The sequence below is a fragment of the Gossypium hirsutum genome, chromosome A03 (genome assembly GCF_007990345.1).
Source record: "Gossypium hirsutum isolate 1008001.06 chromosome A03, Gossypium_hirsutum_v2.1, whole genome shotgun sequence".
Lineage (NCBI taxonomy): Eukaryota > Viridiplantae > Streptophyta > Magnoliopsida > Malvales > Malvaceae > Gossypium > Gossypium hirsutum.
The window spans coordinates 17,707,947-17,731,953 of NC_053426.1; the positions used below are offsets into that span (position 1 = coordinate 17,707,947).

The 24,007-nt window shown below is 35.3% G+C and overlaps 1 protein-coding gene and 1 pseudogene across 1 annotated transcript; one reads left to right on the forward strand and one right to left on the reverse strand.

The window, feature by feature from the left end:
* The first annotated feature begins 3,168 nt into the window (after positions 1-3,168).
* LOC107886132 (protein FAR-RED IMPAIRED RESPONSE 1) lies at positions 3,169-6,899 on the forward strand. The gene is made up of 5 exons (XM_016809975.2): positions 3,169-3,625; positions 3,917-6,092; positions 6,186-6,340; positions 6,571-6,642; positions 6,718-6,899. The coding sequence occupies exons 2-5, from the start codon at positions 4,739-4,741 to the stop codon at positions 6,778-6,780; spliced, it is 1,644 nt and encodes a 547-aa protein (XP_016665464.1). The 5' UTR covers positions 3,169-3,625; positions 3,917-4,738; the 3' UTR covers positions 6,781-6,899.
* A 120-nt stretch (positions 6,900-7,019) lies between these two features.
* LOC107887581 (laccase-11-like) lies at positions 7,020-12,177 on the reverse strand (annotated as a pseudogene).
* Positions 12,178-24,007: the final 11,830 nt, after the last annotated feature.

The window sequence follows — 24,007 nt, forward strand, 5'->3', positions numbered from 1 at the left end:
TTAATGCATTTAACAAATTCCCTTTTGTTAAGTAAAGGTTTAAATATTCCCAAGATCCTTATACTTTTTCAAAATTTAAAATTTAGTCCTTATCTTTAATTTTGAGACATTGAGATTTTGTACTTTTTTAATTAAAATTTTTGATTCTTTTGTCTAATTTAGTTGTTAAGGTTAATGATGATAAAGATAAAATAATTTTTTAGCCTTCAAAATTTATAATTTTTTAGTGAAACTGGTCATTACCCTTTAAAAGTAAATTTTTTTTTTGAAAATTTTAGAAATATTTTTATACTTTAAATAAAAATAAAAAAAATTTAAAATTCAAGAAATAAAAAAATGATTTTAAAAATATATAAAAATTTCAAAATTCATTGTTACCTAAATTGGACGGGTTAGATCAAGAATCGATTAGGGTATCGATTTGTTGAGAGGTAAAAAAAATCTATTGACATGTGAATTGATATGAATTGGTTGAACCGAGCTAAAAACCAATTGATTCACGAACCAGCACGGATTGGTTGGTGTATCAAGCTACAACACGCCTAGGTACCTCTATTATTATTCACACGCCCAATACTAACACCTATCCTAAGTCTTGCAGGTACCTACCTCCACCGACTGAGGCACCCCCACCATGAATCGTAGACGACTCCTTGCGGAGATCAGGAGCAAAACCTCAACATTGGGACAATAATTTCAATTGTTGATGGTCTAGGTCGGCTGCCCGGAGAACGACACTTCAAAAACTTCTCTCAAAGGGAGTTGTTTCCCTTGTCACCAGAAATGAATTGTGACTTATTTGTATATATGATTTGATGATGTTTTAGGGTGTTTTAAAGTGTACTAAACTTGAAGAATTGTGCTCTGTATCTCCAGGTCTCAAGGCATGGCACTTATCTCTCAAGACATAAAAGGCAAATTACCCAAATTTTACTCCAAGGGTCCAATGTGTATTTTAGCCTTGACATGACTCCAAATTATTAGAGGTTTTTTGTAAGATGGCCTATCAGCCTAAGCTCGAAAGCCCACCTGAAAAATGAGATGGTTTGAACAAAAATATGAGACTTGAAAAATGGGCTTGCTCAAATTTAAAGCTTATTTTCTATATGGCTCAGACCTTGGGCAAAAACTTTTTAGCCCGAGCTCGGCCTAGCCTAGGGATATTATATTATAAAAAATTATATTAATTATATATGTTAAGTAATAATTATATATTTATATTGAATCACTAATCCAATAACAATTAAACCCATTATCCTAAATTAAAAAAAATCAATTCAATTAAATAATTTAACCCGAATATAAAAATTTAATATAATAAAACATTTATTATTTCTATTTTAGTGTGTTTTAATATCATAAAACGCTTATTATATTATTTTTTAATATAAATATTTTTTTATTGGTAGGGACAGAAATCTGTAGTTCAAATTTCAAAACTACTACAATTAGCAGAATCATTGCATGCTTCAAAATTTGGCTAACATCACCATGCAGCACTTGCGGAATTTCATGAGGAGGTGATCTGAAGGTCCTCGCACCCAATGACCTGTGTACACATGCTAAACCCTTACTAGCCAGTCCATCTTTCTTCCTAAATAAAATTTTCAAAATAATATTCAATATAAAAAACATTTATTATATTTATTTTTAGTATTTTTATATATTTATATTTGTGTTTTTAATATAAATATCTTTTTAGTGTATTATATTTTTTAAAATTTATTTTTATATAAAAAATTAATTCAAAAAAATTAAACATGGACAAATCAAGGTGAGTCTGAGTTTATCTTTTTTTAATTTGGGTCGCCAAGTTAGAGTTTAGAAATTTAGACTTGATGTCTTGCATGGGTCAGGTCTAACACTACCCACAAACAAATCTACAAAATGATGCCCCAAGTTCTCATTTCGTAATGAGACATTGGGAAGAGTTTAAAATGAATTTTAACACATAAAAAATGTTAGAATGATATGTGAAAATTGAAGGTTGATTTTGAATTTAGATTTAACAATTTTCTTACTCAAATCTAAAAAATTGCATTTTGAGTTCTCGTAGTGCTTCAAAAGATTTCATATATACTAGTTTTAGAAAATAATGATAAGTGATTTTAAAGTGTGTTTAAATTTATGTAAATGTTAAATTCTGTTCATGAAAATTTGTTGGTAAAATATCTTTTTACGAAATTGAGTAAATTGGTCTCTCTAAAAAAATTTAGAGCAATTTAATCTCAATCAATTTCGAAAGTAAGCAACTAAAGACAATTAATCATGGCATTAATGTCTGTCATCAATTATACATGATTTTGATTGGTATAATTATAAATTTAACCTTCGATGTTTACATATTTTGTTATTTTAATCTTAATTTTAATTATAAATTTAGCTTCGACATTTACACAAATGTTACGTGATATATTTGTTAAATTAGGACCAAATGGACAAAATGTTTAAACTTTGAGGACTAAATTTACTATTACACCAATCTAAATCATGTACAAGTGACATAAAACATTAACATCATGATTAATATTCCTTAATTGCTCACTTTCGAAATTAATAGGGACTAAATTGTTTTGAATTTTATTTTCTCAAATTTGAAATTGAGAGAACCGGAGAGCCTTTTTTCCAAATTTGTTATATGGGCAAATATTGATTTTTGATATAGGTACATCTTGTTAAAGTGATCGTTTTGTCAATGTGACATCATTTATTCGTATCATTTATTCGTACTAATCATCAAGATGTATAAAGGGAGTTACATTTAAGGATTCGGATTCAAATATTGTTGATTTCTTACCCACAAATATTACAATTATTCTATGGGTAAACTACATCCAATGTCACTAAATTATTAATAAGTTTACGTTTTGGTCACTCAACTTTAAAAAGTTATAAAACGATCATTGAACTATTTAAAAGTTTTCATTTAAGCCCTTGGGCTGTTAAAATCGTTAAAAAACTTAACAACCCAATGGCTTAAAAAAAACTTTCGAATAGTTCGTTGGCTTAAATGAAAACTTTCGAATAGTTCAATGGACCTTTTTGTAACTTTTTGAAGTTTAGTGACCAAAATGTAAACCTACTAATAGTTTAGCAACTTTTGGTGTAGTTTACCCTTATTTATTTAGACCAAACATAAATCCAACTTACCGATAACCCGATGTCCGAACAAATGTAACATTGTTTTAGCACGGAAAGTTGGATTAAAGTCTACCTTACATGTCAACAACAGACATTCATTCCCATTACTTGGAAACACAATCCAGAGAACAACCAAAGAAAGATGGGGGATGAAGTAGATTCTACATCTGCAACGGGTTTCATTTTGGGTGATGAATTTGCTCTTGAGAATTATTATATTGGTTTTGGTTTAATGGAGGATCAAGACGATCACGTCCCATTTCCCTTGTTGACTAATCAAGAGCCTCATCAGCCATTGACGTCTCTCGATCGAGAATGCAATAACAACGGCGCCGCCCTTCATGGCTCTAGTGATCGCTGCTCCGCCGTCTCGGGGCCTCTCAGTTTCACCACTACTCACGGCCCTGACCTCGACGACCAGCAGTTGACTCTCCCTGGCATCGCTGAAATCGCAATTACTCAGCACCACCAGCAACATGGCCAGGTCAGCTTTTTCATGTATTTTTTGACATAATCAACTGATCAAACATATAAACTGGTATTGTTTCCTAGCCTATGTTACTCGGATTAAGTGTAAGTGTCAAATACGGATGGGAAGGATGCTTGGAGCTCATAACCTGGTTCCCATGTGTTAGAGCAAAGTTGCTTTCGTTCCCCCATTTATGGTCAAATGAAGGCACTGATGATAGCTTGGAAATATTTGAATCTGTGCTGTGACAGTTTTAATTCATTAGAAATCATGAATTTGTAATTATATATTTCATTTGTTTAACAGAAGATGGAGAACTCAGCGAAACATCAATTGAGTTGTGGCACTCATTCTTCATCGTTAGACAGTGATGGCTATGATACCGCGTCGTCGGAGAGTGTCTGGGATGAGATGCTGCAACAATCGAAATTGAAAATTGATCACCAAATTAGTATTCAAGCACCACAACTTGGGATGGAGTTTTCTTCCGAGGAGGATGCATACCAGTTCTACAAAGACTATGCTAAGGCAACTGGTTTCTCTGTGAGGAAAGGAAAGTATCAATGGTCGTCAAATGGAACAGCTAGGAAACGAACCTTTCTATGTTCGAACGAGGGGTTCCGGTTGAGAAAAACTAACAGCAGTGCACTAAGGTATAGAAGGAAAGAAACTAGAACTGGATGCGGAGCCATGGTTCAAATCACAAACGAAACTGAGAAATGGATGATCTCCCGCTTTGTTCTCGAACACAATCATAGCCTTGTCGAAGGTTCATACACTCGCAACCGGCAGGCCTTGGAAGATCATTGGACAAAGCGCACAATGGGGAAAACCCGAATGGCATAAAAGGCAGGGGGTGCAATTTGTGCAAAAGTTCGCAACGCAGATTTTAGTAGCCACTTGAGTTATCTGAACCAATGTAATCTAAACCCTGAAGATATCCAGGGTTTAATCAACTACTTCAAGCAACAGCAGCTCGAGGATCTTTCCTTCTTCTACACATTGCAAGTCGATGCAAAAAGCAGCCTCAGGAGTTTCATTTGGAGGGATGGCAGATCGAAAACAGACTATCAGCACTTCGGGGATGTCGTAGTTCTGGATACCACATTTCGAGTCGGGTCAGAAGGTATGATTTGTGCACCACTTTTAGGGCTTAACCATCATCGGCAGTATGTCTTGTTGGGCTGTGCTTTGCTGCTTGATGAAAGCTTGGATTCTTTTATGTGGTTGTTTGGGACTTTAATGGCAGCAATGGATGGTCTTCAACCAAAGACAATTTTAACTAATGAGTGTCAAGCAATGGCTGATGCAATAAAGGAAGTGTTACCTGATACACAAAATCATCTTGGCATGTGGTACATTCAACAAACTATTGAGGAATATCTTCCTGAACCTCATCAGCAGTCTGCATTCAGAAACCTTCTCGATAAATGCATCTTCGATTGCCAGTCCGAGGAAGAATTTGATATGTTGTGGAATTCTCTAGTGGATCAATACAAGCTGCATGAAAACGAACGCCTCAAAACCCTATACATGTTGAGGAAGAAATGGTCTCCTGTCTTTGCCGGAAGTACTTTCTTTGCTGGCATACAATCAGCAGATGGTTGCAAGGCCATTAGAACCATTTTCCAGAGCTTGATGAAAGAAAACATGACTCTGCTGAAGTTTGCTCATCGATATCAAACAGTAGCAAAGGAACAACGTATAAAAGAAATCGATGATGACTTATGCTGCAAGAAAATGTCTCCATTGATGATTCTAAAAGGCAGCATCTTGGAGAAACAAGCTGCAGATGTCTATACTTGTACCATTTTCAAACTGTTCCAAGATGAGTTACGCGGATGCCTATCTGTGGCAATCGAGGACATGGGGAAAACTGGCACCGTTGCTTCATTCAATCTGAAAGAGGAAGGTCAAAAGGACAACATTGTCAAGTTTTGTGATTCTTCGAATCAAATCACTTGCAGTTGCAAAAAATACGAATCTATGGGCATCTTATGTGTTCATATTCTTAAGGTATTGAATGCCAAAAATGTCTTCAAGTTACCTTCTCAGTACATATTGAAGAGATGGGCCAAATCTGCCACAGATGGGAATGTTTTGAATCGTCAAAAGTCACTGAAAGTGAAGAAACTAATGCAAAAAGCTCTACATGTCATTACCAAAAGCCTTGCTTCTGAAGATAGCTATAAGATAGTTGAGGATTCTCTGGACATAGTATTGGGAAAGGTCGAAAATGTTTTGAAAACCAAACATGATGGACACCGGGAAAAAGCAAAAGACGTTGAAATTCTTAACTCTTGTAATGAAGGTTTGGAAACTCAAACTGTGCTGTCTGCTCCACCGTTTCAAAAAGAAGCAGCAGAACATAGAATGAGAAGTAAATCAAAGAGAAAGCTCGAAGATGATGTGAGTGAGATAAGCTGCAAATCTATGGATGATTGTGTTCTCCATAGTTATCCTCCTAGAAAAGCAACTAAAGGTAAGAAATGTTATATTCTACGCCGCTCCAACTCTTCATTTTGGTTCAAGTACCCATTTCCAACATTGGATGATCTATCTGTCACTTGATTAGGAGAAAATAATGGAGCAAGGGCAGTATCTAGCCACTCGTATTTTGCATGGGATTTTTTGCAACAACCTGCCTGCATTTCACCCCGACCTCCATTGCCTTCACCGTCAACTGTCCACCAGTTCAAAGGTTTTAGCAAGCCTATGGGTAATTTTCAGGTAAAAAGACGAAGTACTATATAAATTGTTAATTAGCCGTAGAGGATATGCACTAAATTTCTAGTGTTTAGCAAGTAGTTTATCTCAGAGACCATTATATGTTTTAATTGTCATGAGGCATTCAGACTACAGAGCTATGTACGTGCTTGTCCATCATGATTTTGGACATAGGTACGGGGATATTGCATTGAACTTTATATTCAACGAGAAACTATATTATGGTATTGTAGGAAAGAAAGAAGCAAGCACAGGATGTACCAGTGAGTAGAAGAGAAATGGAGACAATGGAAATGACAATAATGGTGGGAATTCATACCAAGTTACTGTCTGGTTTTATATTCTTACCATCATTCTTATGTTGTAAATTCGTGATGCAGGCAAGGATGAAAGAGATGCAGGAGGGGATCTTAATGGCTATAAATGAGACTATGAAGTCTTAATCATGGCCATGAATAACAACCGAGTATAGAGAATCAATTATATTTATACAAGTCTCTTTACTTATTCTGAAAGACTGAAACAATTAAATGAGATGAATCCATGTTTACTTTTCATTTTATATTTGATTCTGCAATTTCATTTGAAGAACCTTGTCTTGCTGTTCACGGAGGCTCTCCAATTTGTTTTGTGAAGCGTTGCGAATCCAGAAAATGAAGGGAAAATATATGGAGCAAGTATGTAAAACTTCATTGATGAAACTTGGTATCTTATAAATGGGGGAAACAATCTCAAACAAAGCATTTAGATCATGTGATATCTCCTCCTCAAAAGAATAGCCTGAAACCAAAGATGAAATAAATACATAAAATGTGGGAACAAATTCATTGTTCCTCCACCGGGAAATAAGTGAAAATAGTTTTAACCATGTCTAGCAAAGTGGAAGGTCCTTTGGTGGTGGTATAATAGATTCTTCAGGTGACATCCCATTCTCAACAACAAAGGCCATCTTTAGACCCCACATCGTATGCAGTTCCAGGTGACAGTGCATAAACCAAACACCTGCAAATGTAGACACAAAAATCAGAGTAAATTCAATGACCTTACATTACATGGATCATCTCTGCGAAAAAGTTACCTGGATTATCAGCTCGAAATCTAATAGCTGTCCATCCTCCGGTTGGCACTCCGACAGTATTTCTCTCGGGAGGATCGACTAGGTTAAACTTAGCAGGGTCTTTGGAGGGATCAAAGTTTCCAACACCACTGCCAACTTACTGAGCCTTGTTCCTAGTGAAGTGCCTAAGTTCACTGTAAGTGGTACACCGGTGTAGTTAAATGGGACCGGAGGTCGGTCGGGAAAGTCAGTTTTGAATACTCCTTTGATGTGGAAATAATGAGCCTGCAGAAGACCAACCTTTGGCATCACAAATGTTATGTTGTTCAATGAAGCAGTTAGTTGTGTACCATTTTGACAACTTGAACATGGGTTCGCACCCAAACCGTGTAAAACAGATGATGGTCCACTTTAAGTGGGACTTTTGCCGGAGATTGTGGGGTATTTAGGCTTCTAAGCCGATTGTTATATCTCAATGCAACATTGGTGTTGTTTGGGGCAGGCAATTTGGGCATAGATGGGAGAACTGTGTTTGGGATGCCTTTGTAATGTAGAATTGCGGTAACAGTTTTGTTATCCACAGGAACTGGTGCGTCCATGAAAGGCCTGGCTGCCATGAAGTACCGACTCTGAGGTTGATCGGCTTTAATAAGAACATTGGTGGTTTGACCTGGCGCGATTAGGATAACCCTGGTTGTAAAGGGCTTTGTGTATACTGCATCAATCTCTACCACAGTCATGTTGTGACCGGCAGTTGCAAAAAATAGTTCATCATTGAGTGCAGCATTGATAATCCTCAACAGGTAAGTCTTGCCTGCCTCAACCTCCATGGAAAAGGTATCTAAAATTGAAACTGTAATAGCCCAAATTTGACCGGGCTGGAAATAGAATAAAAGAATTAAATAAATAAGTGTTTATTTAAAATGTCCATTAAAGTCCATTTACAAATAAACAGGCCCCAAAGCCTGATAAGCCCAAAGCCCGTTACACCTGTAACCCAATTAGCCCAAAAAACCATTTACCCGGTTACTACTCAGCAGACCTAAATTAGACCCAAACAACAGTGGCCCAACTGGCCCAAACCATTATACCGAGGCATGAAACCCTAGGGTTTCTGCCTCTCTTTCCCCTCGCGCCACAACAAGTTCTGGAAGGTTTGGGGAGCGTCTGTCCAGCTCCCCAATCAAAGCCATCACTCAAGGCTCTGCCTCCCTAATCAGCGCCTCATCGACACCACCACCAGACTTCAGGCCTCCATCAACGCTAGCGACTCTTCCATCACCGGATTTCTCGCGAGAGATCTGCAAAATGAAAAAACCACAATAGAAAACAGGGGCAAAATATAGAAAGAAATCAAAAGATTTCTTTCCCAGATTGTAAATCACTTACAAAGGGTTATAAAACCCATCTTTTTCTGATTTGTAATATACGATTTTCCAGAGAGAAATATACACATAGATTCAACAGAGCACAGTTTTACTAATTTACAGTACCAGAAGTTAATCAAGAGTAGAGGTGATATATCCTTTATTTTCATTTTTTTTCTCTTCGAATAGCATGCAAATACTGTTAAGATAAATCAAAAGAACGAACTTACCGTTAGAATCACATCAGAAAGTCGAGACTTTTCGAGTTCTGGCCACCGCACTGGGTGGCGTTGGTGGTGGCGCGTCGACGCGTAGGCGCGGAGGGAACCCAATGACGGAGACACCACGGCGCTCCGAGGGTTTACCCTCAACTCTTTTCAGAGTTTTCTTCTTTTTTTTTTATGGGCAAGTTTGCAAATGAATTTTCAGGCTAAGATTTGGCTTATATAGCCCCTGTAATACGACGTCGTTTGGCTTAATTCAATAAGTATTTAAACGGCGTCGTTTCAAAAGGAGAATCCGCGCGTTGACCCGATGACCCGGGGAGGATCCGCGTGTTTTTTGTAAATTGGGAAAATTTCCCAATCGACCCTTCTGTGTTTTCAAATTTTTAATTTCATTTTGGTTTTTATTTTAATTTAGCCCCAATATTTTATATTTGTTTCAATTTAATCCTAACGCTTTTTTTAAATCAATTCCAATGAACGACGTCGTTTTGGGATTAGGGTTTAATTACCAAATAAATCCTTCGGTTTTAGCGTGTGTTTTAATTAAGTCCCAAATTTTTATTATTTTATAAATTAATCCTAGATTTTTCAATTAAATTCAATTTTAATTTATTTTATATATATATTCTTTAATATTGGTTATAAAATAGTATATATTATTTTTATTATCCCATATATTATTATTTTTAGAAAAGATTTGTTTATCATATATTTTGTTGTTTTTTTTGCATTATATATATTATTTATTTTGTTATATTTGTATTTTTGCTATATGTTATATGTATTTTTATATTATTTATTTTACTATACATTTTTAGTTTTTATCATATATTCGTTATATATATTATTTATATATTATATGATTTTAGTACATATCATTTTTATTTATATCATTAATTATATTATAAAATATAATTATATTTTATTTATAAAATTAGTAAATACTATGTATTTTCTTATATGTATTAATTATTTTACTATATTTTTATATGAAATACTTATTAGAATATTATTATTTTATATATTCTTTATCACATATATTTTATCACTATATGGTTTATATTATTACATATTTTTATTTGTAAATTATATTATATTTTACCATATTTCCTTATTACCTTTATTTTATCCTAAAGTATACATTACTTATTAATTATATACATTTTTTTAAAAAAAATAAACAACCTAGTATACTATTTTTCTTATATACTAAGTTATTATACCTTATAATATAATTTGTATATATATATATTTTTTTAAAAAGGGATCTCTTTTTATTGTTCTTACATCGTTTAATATATTTCTAAATAGCTTACTTTTATATTTCATACATTTAATTTGCTTATTTATTTTTAAATTCTCTTTTATTTTGATATAGTTTAATAGGTTAAATTTTGTATAACATTTCTTTTGTATATTTGCATGAAGTTAATTATTTATGGTGGTTAGTATAAGATATTATCGTGTGTACACTGCAATTTATACTTATTGTATTTATTATACATGGTATGATATTTTGCATGGAATAATGATTCGTGAATATTATGATATATGTGTAAAATAATATTGTATGTTGTGTAATTTATGCTCTCATTTGTTGTTTCCTATACTATATTTGCATGAAATGATAAAGCATGTACATTGAAATTAGGTTATTTTAATTTTTTTTATATGTAAAACATATCATTTTTAAACTAAAAGTCATATTTTATTTAATTAAAAAGGAACTTTTAAAAAAGAGTAAGGCAATATTTTGAATACTTAGAAATTCAAGAAATAGTGTCCTAACATGCTGGGTTGTAATTTCTCGTTTGTCTAAATATTTAAAATATTTTTTAAACAAGTTTTATAAATCACGAGATGATTTTAGTTACGAAAGATATCATGTCCAATCATGCTGATCTGATGTTTGTACTCTTTTAAAACGAATGAATCTTGATTCTTCTCTCAAAACATCATGGTTTAAATGAAATATCATTTTTTAAAATTCTTTCAAATTCCTGACACTAAGACAAGAATTACTCAATTTGGTACCAATTATGGGCGTTACGAGGGTGCTAATCCTTCCTTGTACGTAACCGACTCCCGAACCTATTTTCTCATAATTTCGTAGGCCAAAACGTTTTATAGTGATCCAATCGCACTTTAAAAGATTGGTGGCGACTTCATTTTTGTTTTTTTTTTCAAAAAAAAAGTAGAACCCCGTTTTTTTAAACCCCTTTAAAAAATGGTTTCGACAGTAACAAGTCAGAGTGATGACAATTTCTTAAATTTGTTTTACTACTCTAAAGCTGGTACTTACGTTTCGAAGAACACGGTAAGAGTGGCCCCGGTTTCCCGTTGATCGTATGACTATCAGAGGTTGGTGGTGGCAACCCCAACTTATTGGCTTGGTTTACAAGCGTTTCAACGTCTGAATTCCATCATTCCCCTGCATACAAAAACTTAGCCTGTTATACTTCCATGTCTACATAGCAATGAACTTAGAAATATCAATTCCTCTAACCAATTACAACCTAGAATTATTTTAATTTCTCCATGAGGTTGAGGGAATGGAAACATCCTCCCTTCTTTCGGCATGATGACAATGGCACCGTAGACAGTAGCTCTTAGCCATAAAATATGTGCATGCCACCATAGTGTTCCTCGTTGTCCCATGACAGTAAAATCATAGGTGTAGCTGTGTCCAGTCTTGATGGGGCATTGTGTTATGTATGCAGGTCCATCCGCCCAACCATTACGAATTTGCTTTAACCCATGCCTGCTTAGTTACATGCAAACACAAGCTGATTCAATATATATATGTACATTGTGCATAAAGATAGATTGCAAATGAATGTAAATAACATGCCAATGAATAGAGATGCTATATTGTGCATAGTTGGTGACGTTGACAAGAACTCGATCTCCTTCTCTTGTGTAGACGGTCGGTCTTGGAAACTTTCCATTCACGGTGACAATTGGTTTTGCATAGCAAAGCCTGCTCACATTCTTCACTCTTATCTGAAGAGCAATGTAAGAGTTATATAAAACCCATTAACCAATCCTTCAATAAAACAAAGTTATGCAGTCAAAGAAAACACCCACATCAAACTGATACTTCCTCACAGCTTCAGCTGGAGAACTCAAAAACCAAGAAAAGTAGAAGCAGCCGAGAAAAAACAACTGCAAGTAACTATCAAGCTTCATTTCAATTTTTTAGATTCGAGTTCTGCTAACTAATTATTTTGTGCCGAAATGGAAAGAAAAGACATTGATATTTATAGTATTAGAAACTGTTGGGTTTTTTTATCACAAAAAAAAAAAGAACAAAAAATCTAAAATTTGTGTTGAAAGATGAAAACAGAAGCAAAACTCAGATGTTGAAGGAGAAAAGAAAAAACTGACTTCTTTCTTACATTTTTTTTAGCTAAAAAATGTACATATATTCAACTATTACATGAAAAGAGCAATAAATTTGATTGAAAAGAACATGCTAAAAAATGGTTGAATGATAATCTAGGACCTGTCTAAATCTGCTAAGTACAGAATAACTTTATCCTACAAAAGGTAGTTGTCAAATCAGATATAGGTCGGCAGATACACAATAGTACTTCATCCGGATAACATACGGTATATTTATATGCAAATGTATTTCATCCGGGTAACATACATACTGCTATTTGTTGTGTAACAACTCGATTTTGGGCCTAGTCGGAGCAGTGGTTTCAGAACCACTATTCTGAGGCTGGAGAAAATTATTTTGATAGTATTTTATGTGTTATAACATGTTTATAAAGGTGCATGAAAATTTTGGTATATTAATTTTAGTGATTTCTAGTCCAATTTCGAAAAAGGACTAAATCGCGTAAAAGGTAAAAGTTGTATTTTAGTACCCAAATGTGTCTAAATATGGCTTGGCCGGCCATGGGACAAGAAATTTCAAATGGTCAATGTATTTGGTAAGGTGATGTCATATTAGGTGATAAATGGTACCCTAAGGAATTAGCTTCAACTTTTTCATTTTCTTCATTCTTCTTTGACCGAAAATACCAGAAAAGAAAAGGGTTTTGAAGTTTTGAACTTTCAAAAAAGAAACTTCCTTGAAAGTAAGTGATTTTAATGTTTTTTCTTGAAGATTTTTACATTTTTGGAACCCCTAATACATGAGCTTTCATAAGAGAGGACCATTTTGCAAAATGATTAAGAGTTTGTTTTCTGAGTTTTTATGGAAGAATATGAGTTGTAGTTGCCTAAAAAACAACTTTTGTGAAGGAAATTTGCATGAAAATACCTTAAAAAGGTTATTATGCAAAGTTGTAAAATGGGTTGTTAATGTGTGTAATAATGATTTTTGTAAGTTGCCATAGTTATGGAAATGGTTTATCTAGGCTTAAGGAGTATAGAAATTGAATAAGAATCTTGTTTCGAGCCTAGGGGCAATTTGGTAATTTTGGCAAAATAGATGGGCAAAATTATAAATTTTGGCAAAGTTGTAAATTTTGGCAAAGTGTGTCAATGGACTAATTTGATTAGTACATTATTTTAATTAGCTAAATGTGATGTTTTAAATGTTGAAAAATGCGATTTGGGCCTAGAACGGGGAAAATTAATTTATGGACGATTACATCTTTTTCACCTTTGTGGTATCGAGGTAAGTTCGTATGTAAATAATACCATGCTATACATGTATTTAAATGTTATCATCACATGAATTGTACAAATATTAATGTGTATGTGATTAATATAAATATGATGAGACAAAGCCTTGATAAGCGAGGAAAAATTCTGTTTGAACCTTAGGAATAAAATAGGATACGAGTGACATGTCACTAGGAATTATGAGTCTAGATGACTAGCTCGAGAATGAGCATTTAAATGCCATGAGATATGAGGCAGCTTTAGCTACAATTGAGACACTTATGTGCAAAGGTTTTTTCGAGTATCCAATTAGTATTCCAAGTGTTTAACGGGTAATCCGAGGAAAGAGTTGATGATGGTCCCAATGAGGTAAGTCATTGGTGAGTATGCATTTGAGTTATGTTACTAGTTGTGCAGGTATGTACACTAAGCCTATGAGAATGCCTTGGTATGTGATGATCTATGATGCATAAATAGGTGTTCTTACCATGATGGATGAAATGATGTTGTATTAAATTTGTGAATAATGATCATGAATGAGTAACTTAGCCTTGACAGATTTGAGTTACTGCAGTAGTGTAACTTTGAAAATACACTAAAAATAGTGGAAAATAAGTTAGAAGCTAAATAAAATATGTAAATAAAGCTTATTGAGTTTAGTTTCTTATAAAAGAAACTGTGTAAGTAAAAGAATTTCCTATAATGAGATACTTGAAGTTGCGTGGGATAGAGTCAGAATGACCTTGAAAGACCCTGTTCTGATTTGAGAAAATTATTATAAATTTTACAAAAATATTTATGAGTTATAATTTATATGTTTAGAACCCTTAATAAGTATATTTTCAAGATAAATAGACAAGAACATTATTCGAGTCCTATGCTATGAGATAATTGAACTTTAGTACAGAAGGGTCTGAACTGTCAGACAGTGAATCAGGGGTAAATTTGAGGAATTAACTGTACTAATTGGCTAAACCAAAAATTCTAAAAATTTTATAGTAGAAATGTACATGAGTTTAGTTTCAAGTAAAATTAATGGAACTTAATTTGGAGTTTTTTAGCTCCAGATATAAATAATTTAGTGACTGTTGCTTAGGAAGACAGCTTGTTGTGAATTTGAGAATATGTTGTAAACATTGATAAAACATGTTAATGAGTTGCTTATTGTTTTCATATGTACTTACTAAGCGTAAAGCTTACCCCCCCTTTCTCTCCCATGTTCCCTAGGGTTGCCAGGTTAGCTTGGGTTGGAGGCCGTCAAGGATATTATCACACTGTTGAGTTAACGCTATCGGCGTAAGTAAATCCTAATGTTTCGAGTCTATGGCATGTATAGAGTTTTAATGTTGAATGTGTGATATTATGATTTAACCAAAGGCATTGGCTTGTTATTAAGGTAGTATGTACTCTTGTAAATTGGCCTATGTTGGCTAATGACGTTATGGGCCTATATGATTATTCTTATGCATGTATGTTATTATCTCTTGTGATGAGGCTTACAGCATGTATGCCTAGAGATTGAATTGAGATTCATTGATGAGTTAATAACTGATGCAAGATTAAGTGATTGGTAAATAGTTAATAATGCCTCGTGAATGGTTTGTAGATATGATTATGCATGCTTGGTGATGGACATGAGGTTTGTGACGTAATGATAGTTATGACAAGTATGTGGTAATGATGTAAGTAAATTCTATGATATTTATTGCATAAGAAATTGTCATGAGCATAAAATGTTTGTAGATGCTTAAGAGCTCATTATGCCATGTTGTATGTTATTGGATAAGTATGTGTGCATATGTTGTGAATGTGACAAATGGCTTGGAAAATAGCCTTTTAATTGTCTACACGGGTAGACACACGGACGTGTGTCTAGACCGTGTGTGACACACGGTCTGCCCCATGGGCGTGTTGTCCAACCGTGCACCCCTTGCACTTAAAATTTTAAGTCAGTTTAGTACACGGGTAGGTCACACTGGCGTGTGACATAGTCGTGTTTTAAAGTTAGTGTTGCACAAGGGCTACGGGCACGGGCGTGTCCCAAGCCATACGGGCTTGTGTGACCTCACGGTCTATACCCACACAGGCGTGTGGAGCCTTAAAGCATGAAATTTTCAAGTTTTTCTTAAGTTCTTGGTTTAGTCTCGAACCGCCTCTAATACATGTTTTGGGCCTCGTGAACCCATTTAAAGGACAAAATGTATGTGGAATGAAAAGTTTTAAATTGATCAAAATTTTACAGCCCAGTTTTATATAGTTGGTTGAGTTTAAGTCCGGTAACACCTCGAACCCTATCCCGATGTTGGATACGGGCGAGGGGTATTAGATGTTGCCACCTTTAACACTCCTCCTTGGCTACAATACACCAGACTCCAATTTGCTTTCTCAAATACTCGAACCTTGTGGCAGATAAAGACTTGGTAAAAATGTCTGCCAATTGAACCTCTGAGCAGCAATGGACCAAGTTGATCTCCTTTGACAATTCTGCCTCCCTCACAAAATGATACTTGATCTTGAAATGCTTAGTCTTGCCATGAAACGCAGGATTTTTGGCAATGCAACAGCTGATTGATTGTCAACTTTGATCTTTATTGCTTCTACTTGATCAGCATTCAAGTCACTTAAAAGTTTTCTAAGCCAAATGGCTTGATTTACAGCTACAGTAGCTACTACGTACTCTGCTTCAACTGTTGATTGAGCAACAGCTTGTTGCTTGTTTGAGCTCCAACAGAAAACTCCTGAGCCTAAGGTGAAGAAATAACTTGATGTGCTCTTCATATCGTCAACTGAGCCAGCCTAATCACTGTCTGAATAACCAACCAGCTTCAATTCTTTAGCTCTCTCAAACTTCATACCATAGCCTAAGGTGCCTTTGACATACCTTAGGACTCTTTTAGCAGCTTTAAAATGTGCAACATTGCAGCAGTGCATGAATCTTGATAGAAGGCTAACAGCATACATGATGTCCGGCCTTGTTGCTGTCAAATAGAGTAGGCAACCAACCAAACTCCTGTACCCCTTTTCATCCGCTCGATCATGCTCACTGGTGCTTGAAGTTTCTCTCCTAGTTCAACAGGAGTGGTAGCAGACTTGCACTTTAACATGCTGAATTTGTTTAGAACCTTTAAAGCAAAGGCTTATTGGCTTATGAAAATGCCATCCTCATTCTGATTTACTTCCATACCAAGGAAGTAGGTCATCAAACCTAAATCAGTCATCTCGAACACATCTTGCACCTGCTTCTTGAAATCTTCAATCAGCTCACCCTTGCAACCAGTAACTAATAAGTCATCCACATAAAGTGAGACTATCAACAAGGTTTCTTTCTTAGCCTTCTTCACATAGAGTGTACGCTCACTTAAGCTCTTCTCAAATCCAAGCTTTGACAGGTATGCATCAATCTTGTCATACCAGGCCCTTGGAGCCTGTTTTAGGCCATATAAAGCCTTCTTGAGCTTATAAACCTTGTGTTCATCACCAGGGATCTTAAAACCTTCAGGTTGTTCTATGAAGATTTCTTCCCTGATAAATCCATTTAGAAATGCTGACTTTACATCCAATTGATGCACCTTCCACTGTTTTTGAGCAGCTAAGGCAAACAACAGCCTTATGGTGTCTAACCTTGCAACAGGTGCAAAGGTTTCGAAATAATCAACACCTTACTGCTGACTGTACCCCTTTTACAACTAGCCTAGCCTTATGCTTGTTCAGAGACCCATCTGCATTGTTCTTGGTTCTGAACACCCATTTGACACTTATAATCTTCCTGTTTACTGGTCTATCAACCAGCTCTCATGTGTCATTCTTATGGATCATCTCCATTTCAACTTTCATGGCCTTCTTTCAGCATTCTTCTTTAGCAGCCTTTTCAAAATTTGAAGGTTCAACTATTGCAACATTAAATCTTTGGTAGATGTCTACAATAGTCATTGTCCCTCTCACAGGTGCTTCATCAAAATTGTCATCAACTGGCCCTTCTTCAGCTAGCTCCAAACTGCTGTCCAGGTGATCTTTATTAGTCAACCTTGCATCAGCATCATTCCAGCTCCATACTCTATCTTCATCAAACCTCACATCCCTACTCACCAATATTTTCTTTGTCGAGGGATCATACACCCTGTAGCCCTTCTTAGTGTTGCTGTAGCCAACAAATATTCCTGGAGCATCCCCTCTCTCGAGCTTGGTTCTCCTCTCAGCTGGAATAAGGGCATAGCAAACACAGCCAAACACCTTTAGGTGTGAAACAGAAGGCTTGATTCTATGCCAGGCTTCAAAAGGTGACTTTTCCTTCACAACACTAGTTGGCAACTTGTTGAGCAAGTACACTGAGGTATTGACAGCCTTAGCCCAAAACTTGCTTGCCAGCTTGCTCTCAAACAACAGCCATCTGGTCATATCAAGTACAGTTCTATTCTTCCTCTCACATACTTTATTTTGCTGAGGAGTATAGACTGTTGTTAGCTGATGGTGAATCCCAGCTTGCTCACATTGCTTCTGAAACTTTTCAGATAGGTACTCAGAGCCATTGTCAGTTCTCAAGGCTTTAATCTTGCAACCAGATTGATTCTCAGCCAATGCCTTGAATTTGCTGAAAGCTTCAAACACTTCAGACTTCTGCTTCAAGAAATAGACCCAGCAAAACCTATTCAGATCATCTATAAACAGTATAAAATACTTACTGTCATTCAAGGAAAAGGTCTTCATTGGTCTACAGACATCAGAATAGACTAACTTAAGTCTTTCTTGAGCCTTCTATGCCATATCAACTGGAAAAGGTAACCTGGTTTGCTTACCAAGTTGGCAAACCTCACAGACACTGTCTCTAGCTTCAACTTTCGACATATCTTTAACCAAGTTCAACTTGTGCAACTAATCAAGTGACTTGTAATTAACATGGCGTAATCTCCTGTGCCATAGACCATCATTATCAACAAGGCTAGTGTAAGCCCTCTTCTCAAGTTGATTAACATCAAGCATAAAACACCTGTCTATCATTGCTACTATGACCAACTCATGACCATAAGAGTCTTCAACAATGCATGAGCCATTCTTAAAAGCAAGTGAGTAACCTTTTTCTACAAGCTGACCAACACTAAGTAGATTCTGATTTATGTCAGGCACAAAAAGTACATCAGAAATCTCTTTGTTACCTGACTTTGTTTTGATCACTACATTGCCCCTGCCTTTGGCTTCAATCAGGTTTCCATTACCTCTTGATCTTTGAGGTAAAACTTCTGTCAAGCTCCTTGAATAGCCTTTCATTAGCTGCCATATGGTGTGTGCAGCCACTATCCACTAACTAGTCACAACTGACCTTGGTCGAGGTTGCAAAACAGGAGGCTGTAAAAACATGCTCCTCCTGAGCTTAAAGATCCTCAGCAGCCTTAGCTTGCATTTGCTGCTAAGCTTGTGCCTTCCCTTTGTTTTTTCACACCCTCTCAACATGTCCTAGCTATTTGCAACTCCTGCACTGAACATCTGGTCTGTGCCAGCAGTTCTTCTCCAAATGTGAAGTCTTTTTGCAGTGAATGCATGGTAGAAACCTCTTCTTCCCTGCATCTCTCCTTGATTTCTCCCTTCTATCGACCCAAGGTTTCTTCCCCTTTTGACCAGAACCTGAACCTTTATTGGCCTTTGCTTGGAAAGCTCCTTCAGGATGCACTTCTTGCCTGTTGCCCTCATTTGCTCAAGTGCATATAAGGAATTTACCAACTCAGACAATGAGATGGTTGATAAATCCCTTGAGTCATCCAATGAAGAAATCTTTAACTCAAACTTCTCTGGGAAAGTTGTAATGACCTTTTCAACAACTCTGCTCTCACTGAAATTATCACCAAGAGGCCTAATATTGTTGACTATGGCCATTATTCTGTCAGAGTATTGCTTAATGGTCTCTGACTCTCTCATCTTCAGATTCTCAAAATCCCTTCTAAGGTTGATCAGCTGTTGCTGTCTTGTTTTGTCTGACCCCATAAACTCCTCCTTTAGCTTCTCTCATGCTTGCTTTGGTGAGTCACAAGCCATTATCCTTGTGAAGATCACATCAGAGACCCCATTTTGCAAGCAGGTCATTGCTTTATGCTTCTTGGCACACTCTTCACTGTGTTGCTTTATCTGAACAATGGTTGGATTGGCCCTCAATAGAGGTGGTTCAACATCATTCTCGATCACACTCAACAAATCATGTGCTTGTAGGTATGTCTTTATCTTAACTACCCAAATGTGGTAGTTTTCACTAACAAACACAGATGGTGGTGGTGGTGGTGTAAAACTCATCCTTCCAGCAAACAAACAGACCAACAAAAAATAGCTTCTACTTCTTTTCTCTTCAAACACAAGTCACTTACAAGCAACACACAACCAAGGTCCTTAAAGACTTAGCTTCTTGATACCATTTGTTGGGTTTTTTTTATCACAAAAACAAGAACAAAAGATCTAAAATTTGTGTTGAAAGATGAAAACAGAAGCAAAACTTAGATGTTGAAGGAGAAAACAAAAAACTGACTTCTCTATTACATTTTTTTAGCTAAAAAATGTACATATATTCAAATATTACATGAAAAGAGCAATAAATTTGATTGAAAAGAACATGCTAAAAAACAGCAGAATGATAACCTAGGACCTGTCTAAATTTGCTAAGTACAGATTAACTTTATCCTACAAAAGGTAGTTGTCAAATCAGATACAGGTCGGTAGATACACAATAGTACTTCATCCAGATAACATACGGTATATTTATATGCAATTGTATTTCATTCGAGTAACATACATACTGCTGTTTGTTGCCACCTTTAACAGAAACAATAGGTAGGTTAAGGGAAAGCAGTGTATGATTCTAATTTGGTAAATAAAGCAAATGCAAGTGCTACACAAACCTTGGAAGCAACTGTTTAAGAAGTTGAGATATCCATATATGACCAACAAAGTTGATGATAATTTGTCTATCACCAACAATATAACTTAAAATTTATAACCCATATTATTATACCAGAAATGCTAACCAGCTACAGGTGGCAGTCACCAGAAAACTTTTCCTTTGCCTTGGCATCTTTGATTGGTTAGGTGCTGGTTTTTGCCTACAGGAGGTTAAGATGTTAGGACACCAAAAGCGACCTCTTCTATAATCCACTTAACATAAGCATTAAGCTGGTTTTGATTATTTGTTTACGTAAAAATTTGAAGGCTTGAGATTTTGTTTATGTAAAAATTTGAGTGCGATATCAATTTTTCTCAAGCGGTTTCATATTCAAAAGTTTTTGTTCAAGTTTAAACTTTTTCGATTTTTTTATCAATTTGGGTTGAGCAAGCCTAAATAGATTTAAATAATTTTGATGTTTTATAAATTATATTTCAAATGTAATAAAAAATTTTATTTTTACTTTATGATAACACAATATAAATTCACTTCATATAAAATAAAAATTTTATATAGATATTTTATTTTAATAAATTTATTTTATATAACATATCTAAATTTTTATTATATGTAGTACTTATGATTATATATATAATATATATATAATAATTTTATAAACATAACTAGTATTAATATATGATATGCTTATGAAATTGTATGTAATAATTTTTAAAATTGAAACTAAAAGCATATTCTAGAGCCCGTGCTCATACTAGTGTCATAGGCCTTGGATCAGAACCTGTGACAAATGCACACAAAGCATTACATCGAGGTCAACTGATTAAATGAGGCTCATTTGACACACTTAAACTGACTCGATTTGTGAAACCCATGGAGAAACTCATCTACTTGAAACTTTTGTGGCCCAGTGAAACACTCTAGTAAAATAGAGTTATCATGGTTAATGTAAATCTTAAGGGATAAGATTGTATAGAGTTTAAATCCCTTAAAACTCTCAGATTATATGTAGACACTAGTCTCAATCGTTGATGTAGTTGAATCTGTATCGTTAAATCTTGGGAAGCTCAACTATATATAGAGGTTTTCCCCCTCGTTTGTAATCACTTCATCCCATTGTACTTTACTTCATTCTTGAGTAAAAGAATATATTTGAGAGCATTTACTCAAACACTTAGTGTGTATTATTTTCTTGTAGCTTTTTAATTCTTTCGTTACTCTTTTGTTTTTGAGTTTGTTTCCACATTACTTTAGTGCCTTAGAAAATTTTTAGGAGAATTCCCATCTTTCTAGAGTTAGGGTTTACTTAGACGGTTTGTTAAACTTAAAGTTCTAGCCCCGTTATAGTTTGGATCAGAGCTAGTGTTCGAAAGCATTGGTGGAGATGTCGAAAAGAGTAGACAAGCAGGTTGAGCCTATGAAAACCCGTAGGAGGGGAAAGAAAGTTAGCACCTCATTGGAAAGCATGGTTGTCAAACTTAAGGATTCTATAAGTGATGTGAGGGAGACCTTTGAGGAAATTGATAAGCATACCACAAAGCTGGAATCAAGACAAGATCAACTCAAGGAACAATTGATAGAGACCCTCAGTGCTAATGTGAATGCAATGCAAGGGGTCCTCAATACCGCTGTGGGTGAGCTAATTGAGAAGGATGGTACTCTTGATGCCATGGTGACAGCCTTGAAAGAACAAATTGTGCAGCCTAACAGGGAGTTTGCTATCTATAAAGCTACTTTAGGTAATAGGATGTTGACTACAACACTCATACCTAAGATAAATGTCCCAAAGCCAAAAGAGTTTGATGAGACAAGGTTCGCAAAAGATGTGGACAACTTATTATGGGGAATGGAGCAATACTTTCATGCTAGAAGCATCATGAATAATGCTACTAAGGTAAATATTATTGTTATGTATTTTATTGATGTCTCTTTTTTATGGTGGCGTCGTAGGTCCACAAATAAGAAATGAGGTGGAGCTACCCTTAGGACTTGGGAAGAGTTCCAGAGTGAATTCAAGAGGAAATTTTACCAATAGTATGTCGAGGATGAAGCTCGAACTAAGTTGCGCCAGCTTGCGCAACAAGGCACAGTTAAGAAATATGTGTGGCAGTTTGGTGAATTCATGCACCAGATTTCCAATTTGAGTAAGTATGCATTTTTTCCCCTTTATGGATTGGTGAAGCCTTTGGCTAAATAAGAGTTGCAACATCAATGAGTCAAATAACTTTTCAAACCATGACCATAGCAGAGTCATTAATCAATCTTATTCTGAGGGAAGACAAGTTCGAGTCTTCTAAGTCCTAAGAAAAGGGCAATGGTGGAGGAGATGAAGAAGGATAGATTAAGAATAGCAATGATAATGGTGACAATGAGACACCACATAATGGGAAGTGGAAGCTCAACAACAAACTGAAGGGGCTAGTAAATACTTCATTTATGATAGTCTCCATTTCTACCATCAAAAGGGATGAGGAACCAGAAAAAGCATCGTTGAAGCTTGGTTCAATCTTGAGTTCTACCAAATCCAAGAGGGTCAGAGAGAATGAAAAAAAGTTAGTGAAGTACTTCTTATATTTTGGTCTGTATATGAAGTGGGACTGTCCAAAGAGATTTAAGTTGTTTGTGACTTGTAGAGAAGATGAAGTGGGGCTAGAGAGTGGGAGTTTAAAGTTTGGGTCAATAATACTCAATTCTGTCAAAGTGTAAAAAGATCGCAAGTAGAAAGGATTGATGTTTGTAGACATCAAAAGGAGTGCTCTTGCTAATACGGGGACATCAGACTTGTATATTGGAGAAAGTCATGGGTAAACTTGGTATCTTAATTAGCAAATCAACTAAGAAGATTAGGACCGTAAAATCCAAAAAGGTCCCAACTATGAAAGTAGTACAATGAGTTAAGCTATAGATCAATCAATGGAAAAGTAAGGAAGACTTCAAAGTAATTCACTTAGATAACTTTGTTCTTGGCATGAATTTCCTTAACAAGATTAATGCTTTTTGTTTCCTTTTTCTAATTGTATATGTATCTTGGATATTTGACAACAACATTACATTGTGTCAATGAGTTAAGACATGAGGGGCGAAACCAATGTATTGTCGACAATCCAACTAGCTGAGGATGTTCATTGTAAGAACATGGACTTGGTAGATCAGTGTGCTGAGGAAACCCTTTTAGAAATGCTGGAGGGGCAACAAATCGATGTAAAGCCTGTTGAGTAATTAGTAGGGTTACATGTAATACCCCGAAAATTTTTACAGTAAGATATTATCCTTGATATAGTAAAATAAGGAAATAAAGTGACAAAAAGGGAAATTTTGAGTTATGTTACTATTGGGAAGTATATTATGATATATTAATTCAAGAAAGGACTAAATTGTAAAAGTGAGAAAAAATTTGTTACACAAGAGTAAATACTCAAAATTTGAGGGGTTAAAATGTAAATATGAAAAAGTTGAAGGACCAATAGTGTAAATATTTTAAGGGTGGAATGATCTAGAAACTAAGAAAAATGGATGAATTAGGAC